Source organism: Hippoglossus stenolepis, chromosome 1 (assembly GCF_022539355.2).
Source record: "Hippoglossus stenolepis isolate QCI-W04-F060 chromosome 1, HSTE1.2, whole genome shotgun sequence".
NCBI classification, from domain to species: domain Eukaryota; kingdom Metazoa; phylum Chordata; class Actinopteri; order Pleuronectiformes; family Pleuronectidae; genus Hippoglossus; species Hippoglossus stenolepis.
Genome location: NC_061483.1, coordinates 21,082,902 through 21,102,905, shown reverse-complemented (window position 1 = coordinate 21,102,905; position 20,004 = coordinate 21,082,902). Strand labels below are relative to the sequence as shown.

The following is a 20,004-nucleotide window of genomic DNA, read 5'->3' as shown; positions in this document are numbered from 1 at the left end:
TATCTTCATCATTATTATTATTATTTTGTTGTTGTTCTTGTTTAGGTTGTTGTTGATCAGGTTTTTGTTTTTGATTAAACGTTTGGTGTTAATCATGAGGAGCCCTAGCTTTGAACAGTTCAGGTTTCACTGCAGAAAATTGTCTATGCTGTTGTATTTTCCTGCCATGACAAGTTTTAATTAATAAACCATTGAACCATAGGATTGTTTTTTTTACATATAGCCCACAGCTTCTTTTTCTCTTACAATACTCAATAAGCACAGTATGAACGACATGCTGAATTACTGAAGCTGCCTTTTGTTTAATAAGGGGGGAAAAAGTAGTTGGTATTCTCTAAATAAGATGAGCAAAACGTTTATCTAAATAAAAAATTAAATAAAGCCATAGTCAGTACTTGGTGCATTGGCCAGAAAGTTAAGTGTGGCTTCATAAATCTCTGGGCCACTCGGGGCTTTGTGCTGTAAAGTAGAGCAGCGCTGACACGCGCACACGCACACGCACGAGCTTTGGCTTCAGACGGGCCAGAACAAAATGTTCACCACGGAAAAGAACGAACGCTCACGTTCGCACGTGAGCTTGCACCGAACTCCACTGACCAATGAGGGTCGCTCGTCTCTTTTGTTTGTCCCGGTTCGCAGCTCGGGACCCGCAGCTCCGCCGCCAGGCACCGGGACGGAGGACAGCGGGAGCCGCTTCGGGAGGAAGGAGAGGTTTGGTTCCTAACACCTGTGTTGTCATCTGACCACGATCCGATCGGAACTTTTCCCCGGTACCGCTTGTGAGTTGGCGGTTGCTATGGCTGCGAGTTCATGCGAGGCTGGCAGAGAGGGAAGTGACGAGCGCGACTGTTGTTGGGACACGTGACTGGAGCTGCACTGATCTGTTTTGACAAGCAGCGGGGAGGGAAGAGAGCAGGGAGGCAGACTGTGAGCAGCATCGCGGCCAGGAGCACCCGCTGCTGCGTCTCATCCGCATTTCGTCCCCTGATATGCCCCCGAACCACTCGGTCCTGTTTGTCGTTAGCGCTCGGCTAGCCTGTCAGCGGCTCGCGAACTTTTTGTGGGCCAGCACTCGCGGAGAACGTCGCAGCCGTGGGTCGGAGGCGTTGACTCGGGCTTGTTTGTTTGAAAAAGTTTTAATGAAGACCACAAAGGAAGTCAGCACAGGTGGCGTCTCGGGGGTTTGAGTAGATGGCGACCGCTGGGGCGCCGTGTGCGGGTTGGACACGGAGAGCAACCGCCTGATATCGTCGGTTAACGTGAGGAGAATGATACAAGACGTCAAGTCGTAGCAGAAAATCCCGAGACCGTGCGTCGGTGTGTGTCTGGCTGCGGCTGTGGCTACCTGCCTGCCTGCCTGTCTGCCTGCGCAACTCCACGGGGGTTGGGGGATGTTTGCCGAGGTCGTCGTCACCCGCAGACGCGTTAACCGCTCGGCGACGACACGGTTAGTTGGTTGAGTTGTTGCTGCCGCGCTACCAGAATTAGCAGGCAGCCGGAGAGTGTTGTTGGCCGGAGAGGAGACACAGAAATGCATCGCGACGTTAACTGTGGTGTAGGTGCTGTGGTCTGACACTGAGAGTAGCCAGCTCGCTAATCACATTACTACTAGTCGGATTGGTGACTAGCTCCAGGAAGCCGACTGTCCACCCCGGTACCTGACCGTGGCTGTGCCTGGGACCAGCTGTCTGTTTGTTAGTCAGTTGGACAATACAGTGCGAGTCGATGGGAGCGTACAGTAGCATGCTAACAAAGCAATGCTTTGTTGTTGGATAGGGGGCCGCTGGCACCAGCACGCAGGCTTCACAGCTGATATTATTGCTTAGCCACTACACGGTCACAGAGGAGGAGGGGTGGGGGGGTGTTCGGGGGTCCAGGCACCGCTGTGTTGCTGTCAAAGCTGTGTCATAGAAAACCTGAGGAGACCCTGCAGGACTGATGACACTGGACAACATGAAGACCGAGAGAGGTACGTAGAATCCCACATTTATATATTTATTATATATACATTCATCTGTGGAGGGGAATGGATGGTGAGTGTGTGTGTGTGTATGGCACAAGCTGCATTTCCAGCTTTGCTTGACTGATCTGTACCCATGTTCCTGAGAGCAGAATCAGGCCAGGGGAATTATGTAACAGCTGGTCAGCCTGGTCACTGGTTATGTGAATTAACAGAGCCTGACCCGGGTAAATGAGGACGTGCATGCACAACACACATTTTCTGCTCTAGTCTGGGATGTAACCACCAATGTCAGCTGCTTTCTCTCCTAGCCTGCAAGATCCTCCTCATGCCAAACACTGTTCCGTTTTCCAGTCGCTCTTGTTATGACAGGGCTGCTGCAAAATGTTCCTGACACCCAGCCCGTTGTGGAAGTAAGGCTCCTGCCGTATGCTCTGCAACCTGTTTACATGTCGCTGTATCTGCAGCTAGGGGTGAAACGGGGACAGAGGGGACACCCTTGTTTGTCTCAACGTGATTATGCTAATTCTACTATTGCATTAATTCATTAAGGCTATCTCGATACCTTAATCTCCGCCCTGACAGGGCAGTCCTGACGTTGATTTTGTATAAGCTCCTTTATCGTATAAACTTAATGATTGGTTGTGCCTGGTTGTTTGTGGTCTGGGGTCAACGGGGACTTGATTCGACAACACAATAGAGCCAAATGTGGAGGTGGTGAAGGGCCGCTGTTCTCAGTCATGATGAGATTAGCCACAGTCAATCAGTGATCTAGTTTGTTTGTAGGTTATGAAACTGCAGTCAGGCTTCTGAGTGGTCAGAGCTAGATCTTCTTTAGAACACAACATGCTGGTAATGGGACTCCACAACACAAAGTAAACATATGCCCTATATGGGCCTAGACTTTTAACCCTCTCCTTGCCTTGTAGTTAGGATCCTTTATATAGAAACACTCACTCCAGTCATCTGTGATTTGACTAAAAGGGCACACTGACAGACACTGTACAATGTTAGCCTAATAATGCTCTGCAGCAACACTGGTGTTATGTGCTGGGGTGCAGACTTTCAAATTGCAGGATTGTATTATTTTATTTATTTACAAAATACCGTTTGTATGTTCTCCTGCCTTGTATGAGCCAGAAGCTGAAGCACTGTGGACCCGAGGCACATTGCTACAGTTTATCTGCTCTATGCCCTTCATGGATTGTCACCATGTCAGGTTGGCGAGCTCACTGTCATGTTCTAATTATGGACGCTTGTACTAGCTAAAGCTGCAACACAGCAGTAGCTCCCTGTTTGACTGGCAGATGCCGTGGTGTTATTGTTATCCGGAACATACTGTACCATTCCTGTGATGGTGCTACCAGATTGCGTATATGCCAGATACCTTGCTCTCCTCTCCCTGTTCTCAGAGAATGAGGCTGCAGCACTGAGAGGAGTTGTTTACTTTGTAGCCTGGACCATACCACGGTTGACACATGGGTCAGTTTCACTGCTCTGATGCTGGGCTGAGCGTTCCTAGGAGAGCCTAGCTGTCTTGTGTTTGAGAGGGTGAGCTCAACAAGTCCAGACATGTCCATCTTACACAAATCTCACCGGCTGCAACCTCCTGATCAGGTGGGTGCTAAAAGTCAAGCCACAGATCTTTTGGTTGATGAGGTGATGGAATTAGGCTGTAGCCTGCCATACCTTGGCCATTGCTCCACACTGGGAACTCCTGATGCTGAAATCCAACATTTTGGATCAGTGTCTCTTCTGATATTGAACTTTGTCAACGGATCACACATATGAATGATGTGTCCCAATCCTTGTTAAGTGTTGTTTCTGAGGGAATTTTCTTGAAAGTCTGCATCCAGGCCTGAAACAAGGATCCTTTCTTTGTTACTTTGTTTACATTTTAACCAGATGGTTTTGGTTTCACATTTCATTTTAGGAAGACCACTAAAGACTTTTGTATGACATATGTACGTCCTGTCATCATCCTTTTTGTGGGCTGTGTCTACCTACCTAGACATTGATTGGTTTATAAACAGGCGTGCTTCTGACATCAGCATGTTGTCAATAGGCTATGGTATGAACTGGTACTCTTTGTGAATTACTACCAGCAGAATGAACGTCCTCGTCATTCAAGTATCATATCATCAAACGTAAAGACTACAAGCCATCATGAGAGCTGCTTCTTTTTTTTCGTATTTTGTTTAATGCTGTCTCAACTTCCTGCATTTGGTCCGAACTATCCAAAATATTTAAACAATGGTTCAGTTTGATGTGGACAGATATCACCTCTTTTTGTTTATAAAAATGTTGGCCCATTGTTACAGACCATGTTCCAAGGCACAATTCACACCTGTTATTTTGGTTAGGACTAAGCTGAAAGTCAGTAGGTCAGGAAGGTCCAAACAAGGCAGGTGTGAAAGTGCCATTAGTCACTGCTGTAAAAACACAAAAAGGAAAAATAACTTGTGTTTGTCGGAAAGTCTTCTCAACACCAATTACCAAGAGGTGAAATCTTGCTTACAGCCTTGATTCCTTCCACTTTGAAGAATGATCCATATTGGTCTGATACAATGATAGATACATGCATTTAAAAACAAATAATAGAGCTGTTGTCAGCTGGGATGCCTCTTATCAGCTAATAGAATTGGTATCCAGAAAAAAAAGCAGATTTTTCCTTGAGGTTCGTGCAGCATCTCTTTGTCATTTTGTGTGAACCGCGCTTTTGTCATCAAGGTAAAAGAGGATCACTTGTGTTATGCTCAGGAGCCTAACCAGAGTCATCTGACCCCCTTGTTTTTCTGTGAGATGAGTTGTGCATGAGTCAGGATTGTGTGTTTGCGCAGGGTATGTGCGTGCGGGTGTGAGGAGAGAGTGAGTGTGGCAGAGAGTATGCAACAGATTGCTGTTGGCCTTAATAAGCGCTGTACCGTTGCACCATGTGGCTCAACTGACAGCTTTTACAGGTCCCATAAAGAGTAGCTATAGAAAACATGGGACCTGTTTATTCCACTGGCACAGAAAATGTCTCATTGTATCGCCAGTCTAACCATTTAAACCATAGTGTGGTTGAGTTCAGTTTTATTTGCGTCCTTGAAGACATCAATTTGTTACAGTCTCTGCACGTAGAAGCAAAAAAGTTTTGTTCAAAACCAGACTGGAATTGTTTACACCATAAAGATAGCTGTGTTTTACTTAACTCTGGTCCTCATCACAAACAGATCAGTGAATAAATAAGACTTGACATTAGATGATCATATGAGGTCATACGATAAAATGTGTGAGCAGAGATCAAAGAGTGGTGACTTAGTGTTTCCTACTTAATGCCCTCAAGCACAACACTCATTTTCTTCTGCTTACAGGCAAGAGTTTAAACAATACACACAGAGGTGATCTCAGAGCTCGTCATGCTGGCAAGCCTCAGCACTGTGCTCTAGCTCTCTGTCATGTTATTTGGTCTGTTCGTATGGCAGCACTTCCTGTCCGGAGCCATTAGTCCTCGGGGGAGGAGTTGAATACACACACACAACTTACTCCACCGCTTGCCTTCTGCCGTGCGCTCAGTCAGATTACAGCTGCCCTGAGAAGTTCCAGACACATGCCAGCGGATCAGAGTGTACACTCTCACTGACGAGAGACCCAGATAACGCAGAGCGACACACACTGTTGTCCCCGCACAACACCTGTCCAGCCCTGTGTTGTTCTCTGCCTCCTCCTTGGCAGTGATTTACCCCATGCTGCAGCAGAAGGTCGCCACAACAGGTGCTCTCTTGTGTTTTACTCCCCTCACACAGTTGGAATCCATCTGTGTTGTTTGTGGGGTTTTTTATTGACATATTTTGTTACAGAGTCTCTGACTTGTGCTGTTTGGAAGTACTGTCTACTGTCTTTACTCACATGTCATGTTATTATTTGTATCAGAATTGTAAATGTACAGTTTGTATTCATGCCCAGTGAATTTACATTTATTTAGAGGCCTAATAATTAGTTTTTCTTACATACATTTGCTGACCCAGCGCCATTCAACTTAGATATTGGACATTTTACAGCGAGATTCAGAGCTGCCTTTTGTAATGAATACCAATAGCAGGTAGGCATTCAGCTGTGAGTTACTATCCTGGCCCCTGGTTTAATCAGCCTAAATCAATGCTGTTGTGACAGGTTGGACTGTAAGTAGCCTAGCTTTGTCTTGCGTCTGCATGGGATTGGGTGCCCAGTGCTCCCAGTCCGCTAATACTCTTACAAAATGCTGGAACATTTCACACATGAGCTCTTCATCACTGTGTGTGTGTGTGTGTGTGTGTGTGTGTGTGTGTGTGTGTGTGTGTGTGTGTGTGTGTGTGTGTGTGTGTGTGTGTGTGTGTGTGTGTGTGTGTGTGTGTGTGTGTGTGTGTGTGTGTGTGTGTGTGTGTGTGTGTGTGTGTGTGTGTGTGTGTGTGCAGGTTTAATGCTTTGGGTCACTTAGGCCATCGTGACCTGTGTCCACACACAAGGACATAAAACGGAGTGTACATATTTAGTACGACTACTCGTGTTAACAAGCTGTACAGACACACAGAAATACACCGGCCAGACTTAGTGCTGGACTGGCTGAACCAGCCTGGGTCGTATTTCTGCTGCCAGGGTGCCACTGAGCCAGTGATGTCATCGCTCGTGTGTTCGTCACATCCTCCCGCCCCTGTGGCTCCACACAGCCAACCAGCAGCCAGCTCTGCAGGAACAGGAAGAGCCATCTGGATCTGGTGGTTTTTCTTGATGGGGGTGGTGTTGTGGTGTGGATTATAACTACGTCTCCTTTTCCTGTGTGTAACAGTTTGTGTGTCTTGTGTATTAAGTTTGTCTTCTGTTGTACTTTTGCCTTTCTTCTTTAAGACGCCCATAAGGTGCCTTGATGATCTGGCAAAAATAAGGGTCTTGAAAGTTTTTAACTGTGCCATGTTTTTTCTTTTTTTAAATAAATCAGCGGCCACCTTTTTATATAAACTTTTATATTAATGCTTAAAGGGATAGTTAACTGAAAAATGAAAATGAACTCATTAGCTACTCGCCACTATGCAGATGGAGGGGTTGTTGAAGTGTTCGAGTCCACAAAACACTTTTGGAGTTTCAGCAGTAAACAGCATTCAGCCAAATCCAATGCAATTTAAGTAAATGGTGACCACTTCTTCATACGTAAAAAAAAACCATAAAACACCTCCATACTGCTCCTGTGGTATCATCCAAGACACTGAGCAGGGTTAGTATATAAACATTCTTTTATATCATCAAAGTGGCTGAATAACTTAAATACAGCAACTTTATCTCCATGACCAATTAATTCCTAGTGACCTTTATAGTGCGCCCATCCTTTCACTTTATTATTAATCATTGATGTGACATAACTAGATCTGTGCTGAGCTGCAAGTTCGGTGCAACCCACAGGCCTTACTCAGAAACCACACAATAACCAAAAACACGAGCGCTAACGCCTGGCACGAATTTTTTGAGTACTTCTTTGTCATCCTTCCACCATGACTGTTATTTTTGGAACAGACAAACCCAAAATGACAGCTTTGTGTTAATCTCAGCAGTGTTTAGAAAGGACTGTGTCAAGGGATGTTTGATTATTGTAATTCTGCATGCTCTGTAAGCGGGGGAAAAGCATGTACAGGCAATTTTGTCTCTCTCTGACCTTGTAGTGAATCAACTTTTCCCACTCTCACTCTGCTGGTCTGCTTTTCCGTATCCCTTTTTTCTCCTCCACTCTTTTTTTTCTCTCCTCCTCTCGTCTGAGTCACATCACATAGACTTCAGCTACTGTAACACCTCAGCACTTAACACCCCCACCACCAGTCTCTGCTGCTCATCCAGACAAAAAGCATATTGACAGAAATAGAGCTTGGTGGACTTACTGTCTAAAACACCAGAATGAAATGGTTAATTGTAAGGCCTGACATATTTATCAGTTTATTGATTACCCAATAAATACATTGTGTTAATATGTTCCCGTTGGCATTCATCTCCCACATAATAATTTGAATAAAGGTCCGAAAACATCACAATGTCGAACATGCGTTGCATTTCAACAATGTTTATTATTAATTTTCACATTGACCTGGAGGGTACTCTAATAATAAAAGAAATGCTCTTTTCTCGTTATAAGTAAAATAAAAACTAAACAAAGAGCTTTTGAAAAAGGCATCTTCAAATAAAGTACTTCAGTTTAGAAGGGGAAAAAAAGATGTGGTTTGAGTTTCCCCTTTTCTTCTTTTTTCTGAAATTCATTTCACATATGAACAATCTCAACAAACATTAACAACTAAACAGCTTTAAAACTTTTTCTCTTTGTTCCCCACTTTCTCTTGTTTAGTGAGAGAAGTAAACTCTTCCTGGAAAAGAAAATTGCAGTTTTATCCAGGTGAAACTAATACACTTTAAAGACATGTAATCGGTACATGGATATATTTGCATACTTGCCGATGCCCGACCTGGCATTTTTGGCAGCATCGGAGGCATTCCAATGCTGTATTGGAACACCTCTAGTGTTTTCAGTCATCTATCTTAAAAAATAGGTATGCCTCCATTTTGGTGTGGATTTTGAGTTCAAAATTATTTTCCTTTTTAAAATCTTTTAAAAGATTTGATACAGTTTAATGAGATTTCCCAGAAAGTTGTTGTAAATGAGTATAACAAAATTCTGTTTATGCAGACATAATATGAAGATATAATTACAAACCCTCGTCAGTGCTATTACAGCAGTTCCCTTTTTAAAATTAGGAAATAAAAATCTTGGATTTTGTCAGATGCCCCTGATTTATTCCATTTGTGTCATGTTAATATTGACTGTCATGTACATTGACTCTGACGAGGGTGGAATCCGTGTCCGGTTTAAAGGTCTGCCACCAGACACCACACGTATTTGGTTGCAAAGAGCGTTACGTAAGTAGCACTTTAATCTGGTTCATGTACCGGACACCTCTCGTCTGTTCCTGTGTCCCCGTGCTGACAGTGTGCTATTCTGGTCCAGGATCAAAACGCCATTTAAAATGAAAAAATGTGTCCATGACTCTGTGGATTCCCTCAGTGAGTTATCACTAATCAAAATTAATTTGGAGAAATCCAGTGTAGATTCTTGGAGGATAATTGATCTGTCTCCAATGTGACCTATTCTTTTAGAGTAATTGAATCATGGCTACACAGTACACAAAGGCACACACTACCAGTATCTGTTAACAGAGAGCACCTCAGGGGCTTGTTGTGGAGGCGTTAAGCACATTGTTTATTCACAACAGGATGAGGTAAAGTTAATTTCAGAGTCATCACCACTATCCTCTTTCTTTTTTCCATTTTCTCATCTTGTCTCTTTCAGGCCAACAGCCGGCCTCAATCAAGAGTGAGCGATTCCACTGTCACCCTTAGTGTTGCTTCATCCTCACACCAAAGCAGCTGACAGTCAGTCTGTTCTGGTTAACTGGGTTACTGTTCCTTTTTTTTGAAAGGTTTTTAGAGGGTGGATTATTTATTTTATTTGGTTAATATTGAATCTGAGGTCAAGTGAGTCCCGACAAAACAAGGTTTAAAATATATAACCGTGAAAAGCAGAGAAGTTGGAGATGTTTGTTGAACGTTTGTGGCAGTGCAGCTTTAACAAGAATAGCTGGGGGGGGGTTTCAGCCATGTCAAGACTATGGCCTTCTGCTTCCTTGTCCTGAGTGGTTTATTCCAGTCACCAACCACCTGGATCTGCCTGTGCCACAACTGACACAGTTTTCACTTGGCCCTTTAAGATCGACGCGGCTCAGATTACTGAGTTCAGACTCTCCTTTCTTGACATTGGCATCGGCAGCACAGGAGAGGTCACAGGCCTGTGTGTTAATGTTGGACTGGGTGGCTCTGGTTACAGTATGAGGCTGGTTTGTCCTACTGCCCTAGTGTCCTGTACCCTCTAGTAGTCCACTTGCTGAAATTTAAACTGCTATAGGAATGATTTAGTGACAGATACTGCCAGTGAAGGAGGCAGGGATTTGTTAAGGAGATGACATGTACAGGTTTTTACAAAGTATTTTGGAGCACCAAATTATCATGTTTAACATTTTCATTCCCATCAAGAAATCTTGATTTTACTTTTGCCCTCGTTCTATTGAAGCTGATATTTGGATGTGTGTTTAGAAGCTTGTATCTCAAGTGTAATGGTGAAGCTAGATGAAGTGGGACTGCATGATTGTTGGCTTTACTGTGGACACCTAAGGCCCTATTCAGACCTGGTGTCAGTGATCCGATTACAAATGAACAGCTGACACAAGTACACATGTGAATGTAACCAAGATGCATTGAGGACACATTTGAGAACTGATCGCTCAGACCACATTCAGAGGTGGTCTGGGATGCATGTTACCCATCAATAAGGTATTTCTTATTCTGATTCTAATGGGACCACTTTCTTTCAACTGTGTGAATGCAAATGGGTCAGTCAGTGTCAAGTCATCAAATGTTTGGGTCGCACCACAACAGATCTTCATGGAATTTGGCATGCTAATTTTGTCAAATGAAATTAAGGGAGATATGGGCGAACAAATATTTCAACTTTAGCCCTTTCAAACAATACAGAGACCATATCTTCGTGACCTATATTAAGGCCATCCTGGGTCACAGTGAAGGAGCGCCTACTCAGCTGATGTCCTCTGAACTGCTGCAGTTTCACAATGATTCCAAAATGTTTTTGCACTTTCTCAGTGTTTCCCATTCATTAATTTAGTATTCGTGGCCACCACTACAATATTAACTTTAATTGCATCATATTGATTTTCTATTTTGTTTTCCTTTTTTTAAATGAGTAAAACTTTAAGTAGAACTGCACACAGCTCATTGATTTGCTCAGCCTCTGCTTGCCTCTTCTATCCTCACACTGACACACACACTCAAATGCACTGACAACGGACCAATCTATATCATCAGCATGGCTAAAAACAACATAATTGTTGCATATAGAGCAGGGAAGTGAGATCTGGTCACAAGTGGTCACAGGAGATACACATGGAGACTGTTTCTAATACCAGATGTTAACAGACGAACTTAACACTGTCCACTTGTGATCGGCTCACTCATCACAGATGTTAATACCAGGTCTGAACAGGGCCTAATTCCCACCTTGCCAACCTGTATCCACTCTGCTGCCACGTTACGTAACAGGTGTTAGTCAGACAATGACTTTGTAAAGGACCACTCTTGCCTGAATAACAGGGGCTTAAAGGGGCCCCCTCTACAATATGTGAAAGTAAGGTCAAACAAGGCATTGTGGATGGGAGGCACGGTAAACCCCAGGTTATTGTGTCCCAAGACATTTTTTCTGGCACTTCAGGAAAGATGAGAGGGAGATCAGGAGATACTTGTGAAAAATTGTTATGAACAAAGTAAATGTCACAAGCACATAATATGCACTTCAGTCCCCTACATGTGTGCCCTTTCTTCTTACTTTACAGGGCATAATATTTTATCTTCTGCACTAGGCTTGACATTTACTCAGCCCTTTGTATTAATATCTGAAAGCTGCCCAGTGGAACCAGCCTTCTACTTACAGCCACTGAGCAACTCATCTAAATAATGGGGGTTTAAGTGCTGTTCTCAAGGACTTATGTTGCTATGGCTGTTGAAGGGAGCGTGAAACCTCATGCCTCACCTACAATGTCGCAGCAGTTTTTGGATTTGAATTTACACCTGGCAGAGAGAATGCAGATTTCTGGTTAATTTAAGGTGAGCTAATCACTGAAATCTCATGGCACAGTGAGAGTATACAATGAAATCCCACAGACTCCTGGCACTCCATCCCCGGTTACCTAACCATGATAGGCTACCGTTGTTACCGGAGCTTTCATCATTCACTCTGACCTAATACTGTACGAAAGAATGAACAGCACAAGTGATTTTAGGGGGATTTGTGTACATGAACTTAACAAAAGTTCACTGCGGAGAGTGTGGATTTAAACCGGATGAGTTACTAATGCTACATTTTACACTGTAGAACAAGAAGATCAGCAAAGGCAGACACTTATTTTAATCCTAGATCCAGCCGAATGAGAAAAGCTTTTTTTATGTGCTTTATTAACATTGGCAGGAGTCACAGGGATCTGGCACAACTTCAATTCCAAGCAAGATGTATGGAATAGGGAGACAGACATGATGACTAGGTGAGGCACGTTTTAATTAGTAGACATGATGCATCATGAGCCTTACTGTTCCCACATCAGCTGAGATGAGTTTTATGAACTAAGCTCTTATGCCTCACGATGAAGGTTTTTTTCCACTGGGTTAGAGCTTGTTTAACATGTGACTTCACAAGTATGCAAGTAGCTCAGCTTCTAAACAATAGCTCTGTTTAAGGCTCACAATAATGGGTGTGAAAGAGAGGGCAAAGTGGTTTGTCAGTCTGGGCCGATGCTGTGTGTGTATTTGTGCGTGTGTGTGTTTGTTGTCTGGCTGTGGGAGAGTAATGGCAGCTGAGATCACAAAACAGAAGAAGGGTTCTCCTCAGCTGGAACTGTATTAACACTCCTCAGCCAATCAGGGCCTGTTGCTATGTGTGCTGAGAATCTGCCCCTTTGTGTTGTAGAGTTGGAGGAAGAGGGACATACTCACACATGTCATAGATCCCAAGCCCATTCATTATAACCCACTTCTCAGTTAAGGTAAAAGTTTTGAGAAAGACAATCTCAGACAAACAAACTAAACCCACACATGAGTGTGAATGCCCATAGTCAACGTAATAGTTGACTTTGCCCAGTCTGTTAACAGTAGTTTAAAACAAATGTGATTTGTTTTTACTTCAGCACATATAATTGAACCTGGATCAGCTTTTTCTCATCAGTGATCTTTACCGTTACTTATGGTCATTTGGCACAACCAGGGCAGTTACTTGGCAGACCCTGCCTCAACTTCCTTGTAATACACAAGGCCGACAAAAACAGGAAAGGTGAGCTGGCAGTGACATGTGATTCATGTTATAAAACACTGGAAACACAACTGATCCTGTTATCTCTAACAAAGCTTAGTAGCAGCACTCTGTGTCTTTGTTGTGTGACGAGACATTCAGACACACTCAGGACAACACACATGCTCTAACACAAAGGAATCAGAGGCTGTATCTACACAGTGTACATAAACACAGACATAGAACAGGAACATTAATTGTCTATAAACCCTTAGATGTCAAACTGTAGCTCATTGTCACAAAGACTCATATTGGTTCATCCCATTACTACACACAGACCGACACTGCTCAATCACTCTGATGGGAATGTTTAACACTATGTCTATGATGCCTTAGCAATAGTTGTCATGTAATTTACTATTGTCCACTGGTCTCAGGTCAGTCAGCCAGGAGAGAAATGACTTAAGGCATGCATACTTTTTTTCCACAAGGTAGCACCGTGTTTCACATTGAGGCTTTAAAAAGGAACACTGCTACAAAGTTTAGGTAATTATGTGTTAAATCGGATTGTAGATTTGTGTTTTAAGAGGAAATTTTGTTAGCCAAGTTAAGAGAATTAAACATGCGCTGTTGTGTTGTATAAGTGGATGTTTTAGTCAACTTGTTTGTTTTTATTATATCAGAATCTCTGCAGTATTAATAGTTTACTATTACAGGGTTTGTCAGTCAGCTTTGTGATGATTGTTACATGTTGGTACAGTGTACAGGAGTGGATGCATTTTCTTCAGATGCTCACAGAAACTTTGATTTTTATTTTGAAAGAATCTAGGATATCTTTAACTATTTAATGTAACCAAACTCCAAATGTATCTGCTGTATTTTTAACATAATGTATTTGTCCAAATATATCGGCATTTTACCATTTGCATGTTGTCTACAAAGGAAGTTGAATATGGTCCAACAACACAATGGATACCACAAGATGTCTCTGTGGTCTATTTGTCACAAATTGTGACAGATGGATTATTTTTCTGCCTTTTAAGCACCATTATGAGGAACAAAAGCAAGCATAAGCCATAAGATATCTGATTCCAATTTAGTGTGTGATGATTCAAAAACACAATGTGGATGGTGGTACACTGGCTCTGTGAGACAACCACAATGAGCAATGTCCAGATTTACTTGGACTCATTTCTTTATGGATGTCACTTGAGAACTTTATATTTTGTACAGGAAATCTGAACAATATTTAGAAATATTATTTAAGGTATAATACATTTTCGGTAACTAACTTCCTTTCAGCAACATTGCGAACGTTGCATAGGTCCTGAATAGCTGATGACATTGTGGCAATCGATTTCTTCAGTGTTGTTGTTCATTATTGTTTTTTACTGGGAGCCGAATTATCCGCTGAGGTCTCCACCTCTTTAAAATATACAGTCCTGAAATTTAAATCTGGTAAAAACACTGAATAAAGCAGTTTTACTTTAAAAATCAGTTTTTCTCTGATGCTCTTTGGTGGACATAGGGCTCAAGAGGGATTGTGGGCTGTTAGCTTTGGTTGTTCCTCTGATTCCTCATGTCTGATGACAAAAGTCTTTAATCCGGTTAAAGGTTATAGCTTTGAGATGACATTCAATGGTAAGAAAGTGTTTTCATGTCCAGCTGATGGCCAGGGCTTATGGAAAACTGCAGTTTATACTTTCTTGCTGCCCAGCTGATCTAGTTGGTCAGACTGGAGAACTGCCCATGGAACAGAAAATAAATTCAGTTCCTTGAGCTGCGGCCCCTTCAAATCTGCCACCTGCATTGTTATCAGTGCCTTTCATCTGTCATTGTCTTGGTTGGTATAGCCACATAGTGGACATCTGGCAACCTTCAAAAGCCCTCCCAGTGATTAGGGGATCCCCTTTGTAGATTTCCAATAATCTGTGTCGGTGCTATACCTTAGGAAAGGTTAGCTTAGCCTTCTAGCTTCGGTGTGTAGAAATAAATGGAATAGGAATTTAAACGATTTTACGTTTTGTCTGCTGGAACTTGTCTCATAATTTTGCAGTTATTTCAATTATTCTATCGGGTATAATTTCAGACAGTCACTGCAGTTGCTGCAGGCTGACACCATCACCAAGTCATCAAACACTAGATTATGGGAATTAACACTTTGAAATCAGAGAGCGAGAGAGAACAACAGAACCTGAGAGCTACCAACTTGTTTCTATATTTATCTCACTGGGGGCTGCAGTGAGGAGGAGATTCAACATGGAAGAACTGTCAGTGTAATAATCTCCCATTCTGCCTCTGCATATATATTATAGAAATGCAACTACGTGCATGTACATATGTACAGTTCTTGATACATGACAATCCATTAACCTCACAGAACTGAGTGTGCAGTTTTGTCTGTATAATACAAATATTGTCTCTAATAGTTATTTAATGTTGGACAAATGGACAAGAAGCACTATCTTATATGCTGCACCAGCATTGCTTTAATCGCATTCTGTGGTGACGTTTGCTTATGTAGCTTCATTGTTTTTGTCTAATGTGACCTTCTTTTCAGGACGAGCACAATAGAAGTGGTGTTAAATTTAGATTTGTTTCATTTCATCTCCCTACCTACCTCCCTACCTATTTTCACAGTTAAAATGGTGTGATGCAGTCTTAAAGAAATACTGTATTACACTGATTCCTGGTAATGGATATGTGCCCCAACTGCATGGAGGAATGATAATGCTCTTGCATGGAGGTATGAATTAAATGATAATAGGGTTGTCACATGGCCCAAATGTGTATTGGAACTATATTTATTTTTTGGCCCATCCACATTTTCATGTCCACACATGATTCAAGGTCATGTCATCACAACATCGTCACCAGCCTTCTTTGTAACTATAATTCCATGCATTTAACAGTCTCACTCAGAGTAGTGACAAAAGGTGTTAGTGCAGACAGAAGCTTTTACTTTGAGTTGTTTCCCATCGACGTCATCCAGCGCAGTACGTGATCAGAATGAGGAATTTCCAGCGGGGAACATTGAACCTTCACTGTTTTTGTTCCATTCAGAAGGAGCTTGATATCATTATGTGTTAAGCTGGCACACCTCAGCGAGCTCAGCAGACTGCTGCCACTACTGCACAGAGGCTGCCTGGAAATGCCGTTAACACACTGGCGCTCCCAGCAGGCTGGTTATCTAGAGTCTGCAGGTCTGAGAGAAATTAAATCATATTAACTTGAGACCTGAAAGAGCATTTCAAGTCTCAGAAATCTGAAATATTCTCTAGTGTCCTTGCAGTGTTGATGTTCTTTAAGAAATTGGTGCAGTTACACTGACCTTTGTTCTTTTATTTATTTTTTATTTGTCTGGAGAAAATTGACTTGCCCCCACAGGAGCAGTCTGGGCTTTAGTGTCGTGCTCAGGAGAACCTCAACAAGGAGCTGTGGACGGTGGATTTATTCATTTAGTTTCATAACCAGCCTGGGCTTTAAAACTGGAACAAAGCAGTCACATAAGCTTTATAGCATTCTTTAAAATGTTTTTTTTTTTTTCATAATCTCAGTTCATTTGAATGCTGTATTAGAGTTAACACATTAGTCATTTTATACAACAGATCAGTGGAATTCAAATTTCCTTGCATATTCGATATGTCTCTGTAAACTCGTTGTCTTCATTCTTCTATATCTACCTCTCTGTGTCTTCCTGTCTTCTCTGTTTACTCACTTGATTTGTAGCTTGTTTTTTAAAAATGCGAATCTATTTGCACCCAGGTGTCTGTAACCAACAATGCTGTTTTCTCCTGGGGTAAATGACAAATGTCTCAATTTAGACATTGTGAAAGTATCTGTTTTAACCCAAATCATGATCTGTAACTACAAATAATAAGTCAACTAAGCCTAAAGTCAGTATTAGTCTTTACCCCGAAGACTCCCTGGTCTTCAGGGTAAAAGACATGCATTTGACCCATGCTTTCACCACAATCTCTTCCCTATGCTGACTTTGTCACTCTCTGCTAGTAAGTCAATCAATCAATCAAATTTTATTTGTATAGCCCATATTCACAAATCACAATTTGTCTCATAGGGCTTTAACAAGGTGCGACATCCTTTAGCCCTTTAACAAGAGTAAGGAAAAACAAAATAAGAAACATTTTAACAGGGGAAATAGAATGTAGAAACCTCCAGTGGTGCTTGATACACAGCTGATGGTGGTAGATGTATGAAACGCCACTCAACCTATGGCACGTCTTCATTGCAGCAATTTGCGCCAACCTGTACGCAGGGTTTTAGTGAAAACACACCATGAAGGAGAAAAACAAGATGCTTAAGGAGCCATTGGTTGATCCATTGACATGTTAATAGCTGAATAGCTGCAATGTAACGTTTTTCACCTGAGATTTTCTCAGAATCGCGAAAAGTATGTGTTGTGCCAAGATAAGCCTCATAGCCAAGTTCAGTATTTGTTCAGTATTGTCATTTAACAATTCAAAGTTGGCTTTATACGTTCTAAAATACTGTGTAAAATATCTGTCAACCACAATCCGATTCACTAGTGGTGAAAAGCCTTGAAGTGACAAAGTTAAAATTTGTCAGTTTTGATCACAGGCACTGCAACAGCTTACCATTTAATGTTCTCCTTGTGGGCATGTGGTGACATGCAGAAAGCTTTATTTTTATCAACAACTCAGCTAATGCCAATTTCACCTAATTCACTTTATTCACAACGTTTCAAACATTTGCATGAAATTCACTTGACATGCAGTTAACTGGAGATGGATACACTTAGAATTTCACTTCCTTTTTGGTATTTTTTAACATACTTTATGTGATTCCTGTCTGTCCTTTAGACTACTCAGCTGTTTCTTCCAATATCTGCCTAGACCTTCTGTTTCTCTCCCTCTGAAGTCTCATCCCTCCCCGGCTGCCACCCTGCAGTATTATTTCAGATTCTCTGCGAGTGGGTAACACTCCAGACATTGATAAGTGGTAGCCCAGCTTTTCGATGAGCTCATCAGTGCGGTGTCCCTACTGAGACGTTGATACATGAAGGTTTTTATTTCTTCGGTTATCTGCCCCTGTTATTTGTTTTTTTCCGTCCAGTTCACAACACAGATGCATCAGTGATGAGGAAAGACTGTCAGGGCCCTCGCTTCATTTGAATGAAACTTTTGTCATAAACAAATGAAACACAGAGAGTGCAGCAATGGCTGAGCAGAGGAGGATGTGAGTGGTCTTTGCCATATGGGTACTTACACAGCATTCAAATTAGCTGTGGGTGTAAAGTTCGTGTGTGAGCAGCTTTTGCTGTAGAGGGACAGCCCCACAGTGATTGTGTGACCACAGTTCACAGATTAATGGTTCAGTTTATATCAACGTGTGCGTGTCACTCACTTTGTCTTTCTCTCTCCTTCTGTCTAACACTACTGCATATAAAATGAAAATATTGATCCCAGCTACAACACACACGACATACTCACCAACCACACAAACCACCCTCCTCTCTGACAGGTCTTAGGTAATGATGAATCACACTAGTGTCTAACACCATGTTGGCTGTCAAGGCGCCTGACCCCTCACCGTTGTCCTGGAGGCCTTTTTCCAGCCCACATGACTTTATACTGATCTGTTGGCCCGAGGACATGGAGACAGCTGAGAGGTGCATGTGCGTGCACATGCAGGCCAAACCAGCCGATCTGTAGGCGGGACTCCAGCTGCACTCAGTGGCAAGCGGTCACAGGTTGTCTAATAATAAGACGCCTGAATCTAAATCCAACCTGTTACATAATTCACATCACGCATTATCAGGAGATAGAGGAGAGGTCACATGCACACGGAAAAAGAGAAAGTTCACTGTTCTGTTATGTGTCATGTATTTTTGTTTGGGACCGAAAACCTGATTACGCTTTCCTGATCGATATGTTTGCATTTCTCAATCTGTGTGAGTAGTTGCTATGGTACGACTCTAAATGAATGCAAGGGGACCAGGGGAGAAAGAGTAAACAAACAAAAAAACTGCTAAATGGAGAGAGTGAGGAAAGAAATGCACATTAATTAACAAGTACAAATTTGAATTGATGAGAGACAGATTTCCCATTTTAAAGAGGTGGAGGGGCAGGAAAGATGATGTTGTGGGAAGAGGAGGAGGAGGAGAAAGTATTGAATCCTGCTTGTAATGACTGGTAAACAATGTAGATATTAACTGTTTGTACCAAAGGCAGGATTACAGAGAGATGTAATGTGTATCCAATGACTTAATCCTCCTGCATCAGGCTAAAACATTGACTCGTGTATTTTTCTCCCTTGATTTTAAAATTAAATTTTAAGTTACATGTTAAATTAAGCTCTTTTCTGTCATTTCTTTGCAAAGGTTTCCTCCTGTGGTGGGTGGGCGTGTGTGTGTTTCACAGGAATTATTTATTCAGGCATGACGCTCTAAAGAATGACAGCTCTCATCAGTGTGCGTGCACAGAGTGGGCCCCTTCAAAGCCTCCAGCTTTAGTCCTTTGTCCTGCACTGCACATGCGTGTACATTTGTGTATGATGAGCTGTTTTGTGTGTGTTTTGTATGTTTAAGTGATGGTGAGTTTGTTTATCACTCTGTGTTTGTTGGTATTCGTGTGTGTTTTTGTCATGTGTGTTTCAAGGGGCGTTTGTGAGCGTATGTGTTCATGGGTTTGGTTTTCTTCGAAAGCAGCAATCTGACACCCACTGTGCACACATGACTGGGGGCTGTGTGTGTGTGTGTGTGTGTGTGTGTGTGTGTGTGTGTGTGTGTGTGTGTGTGTGTGTGTGTGTGTGTGTGTGTGTGTGTGTGTGTGTGTGTGTGTGTGTGTGTGTGTGTGTGTGTGTGTGTGTGTGTGTGTGTGTGTGTGTGTCAGTCACAGGAATGTTGTATTCAGGCATGATGCTCTAAAGAATGACAGCTCTCATCTGTGTGCGTACACAGTGTGGGCCCCTTCACCAAAGCCTTCATCATTAGTCCTTTGTCCTGCACTGCACATGTGTGTGTGCGTTCGTGTACAAGGGGTTGTGTGTATTATTTGTATGTTCAAATTTGGTTTAAGTGATGGTGAGTTTGTTCATCACTCTGTCTGTTTTTGTTTGTATTCATGTGTGTTTTTGTCATGTGTGTTTTAAGGGCGTTTATGAGCGT

At 42.4% G+C, this 20,004-nt stretch overlaps 1 protein-coding gene across 1 annotated transcript in view; it reads left to right on the top strand.

Annotated features, from left to right (window-relative positions):
• Window positions 1-636: 636 nt before the first annotated feature.
• The window catches only part of fam214a (family with sequence similarity 214 member A), a 32,268-nt gene continuing 12,900 nt past the window's right edge, over window positions 637-20,004 (top strand). The window contains exon 1 of the mRNA XM_035181913.2: window positions 637-1,969. Coding sequence (XP_035037804.1) covers window positions 1,939-1,969 — 31 coding nt within the window. The 5' untranslated portion in view covers window positions 637-1,938. The remainder of the gene's footprint in view (window positions 1,970-20,004) is intronic.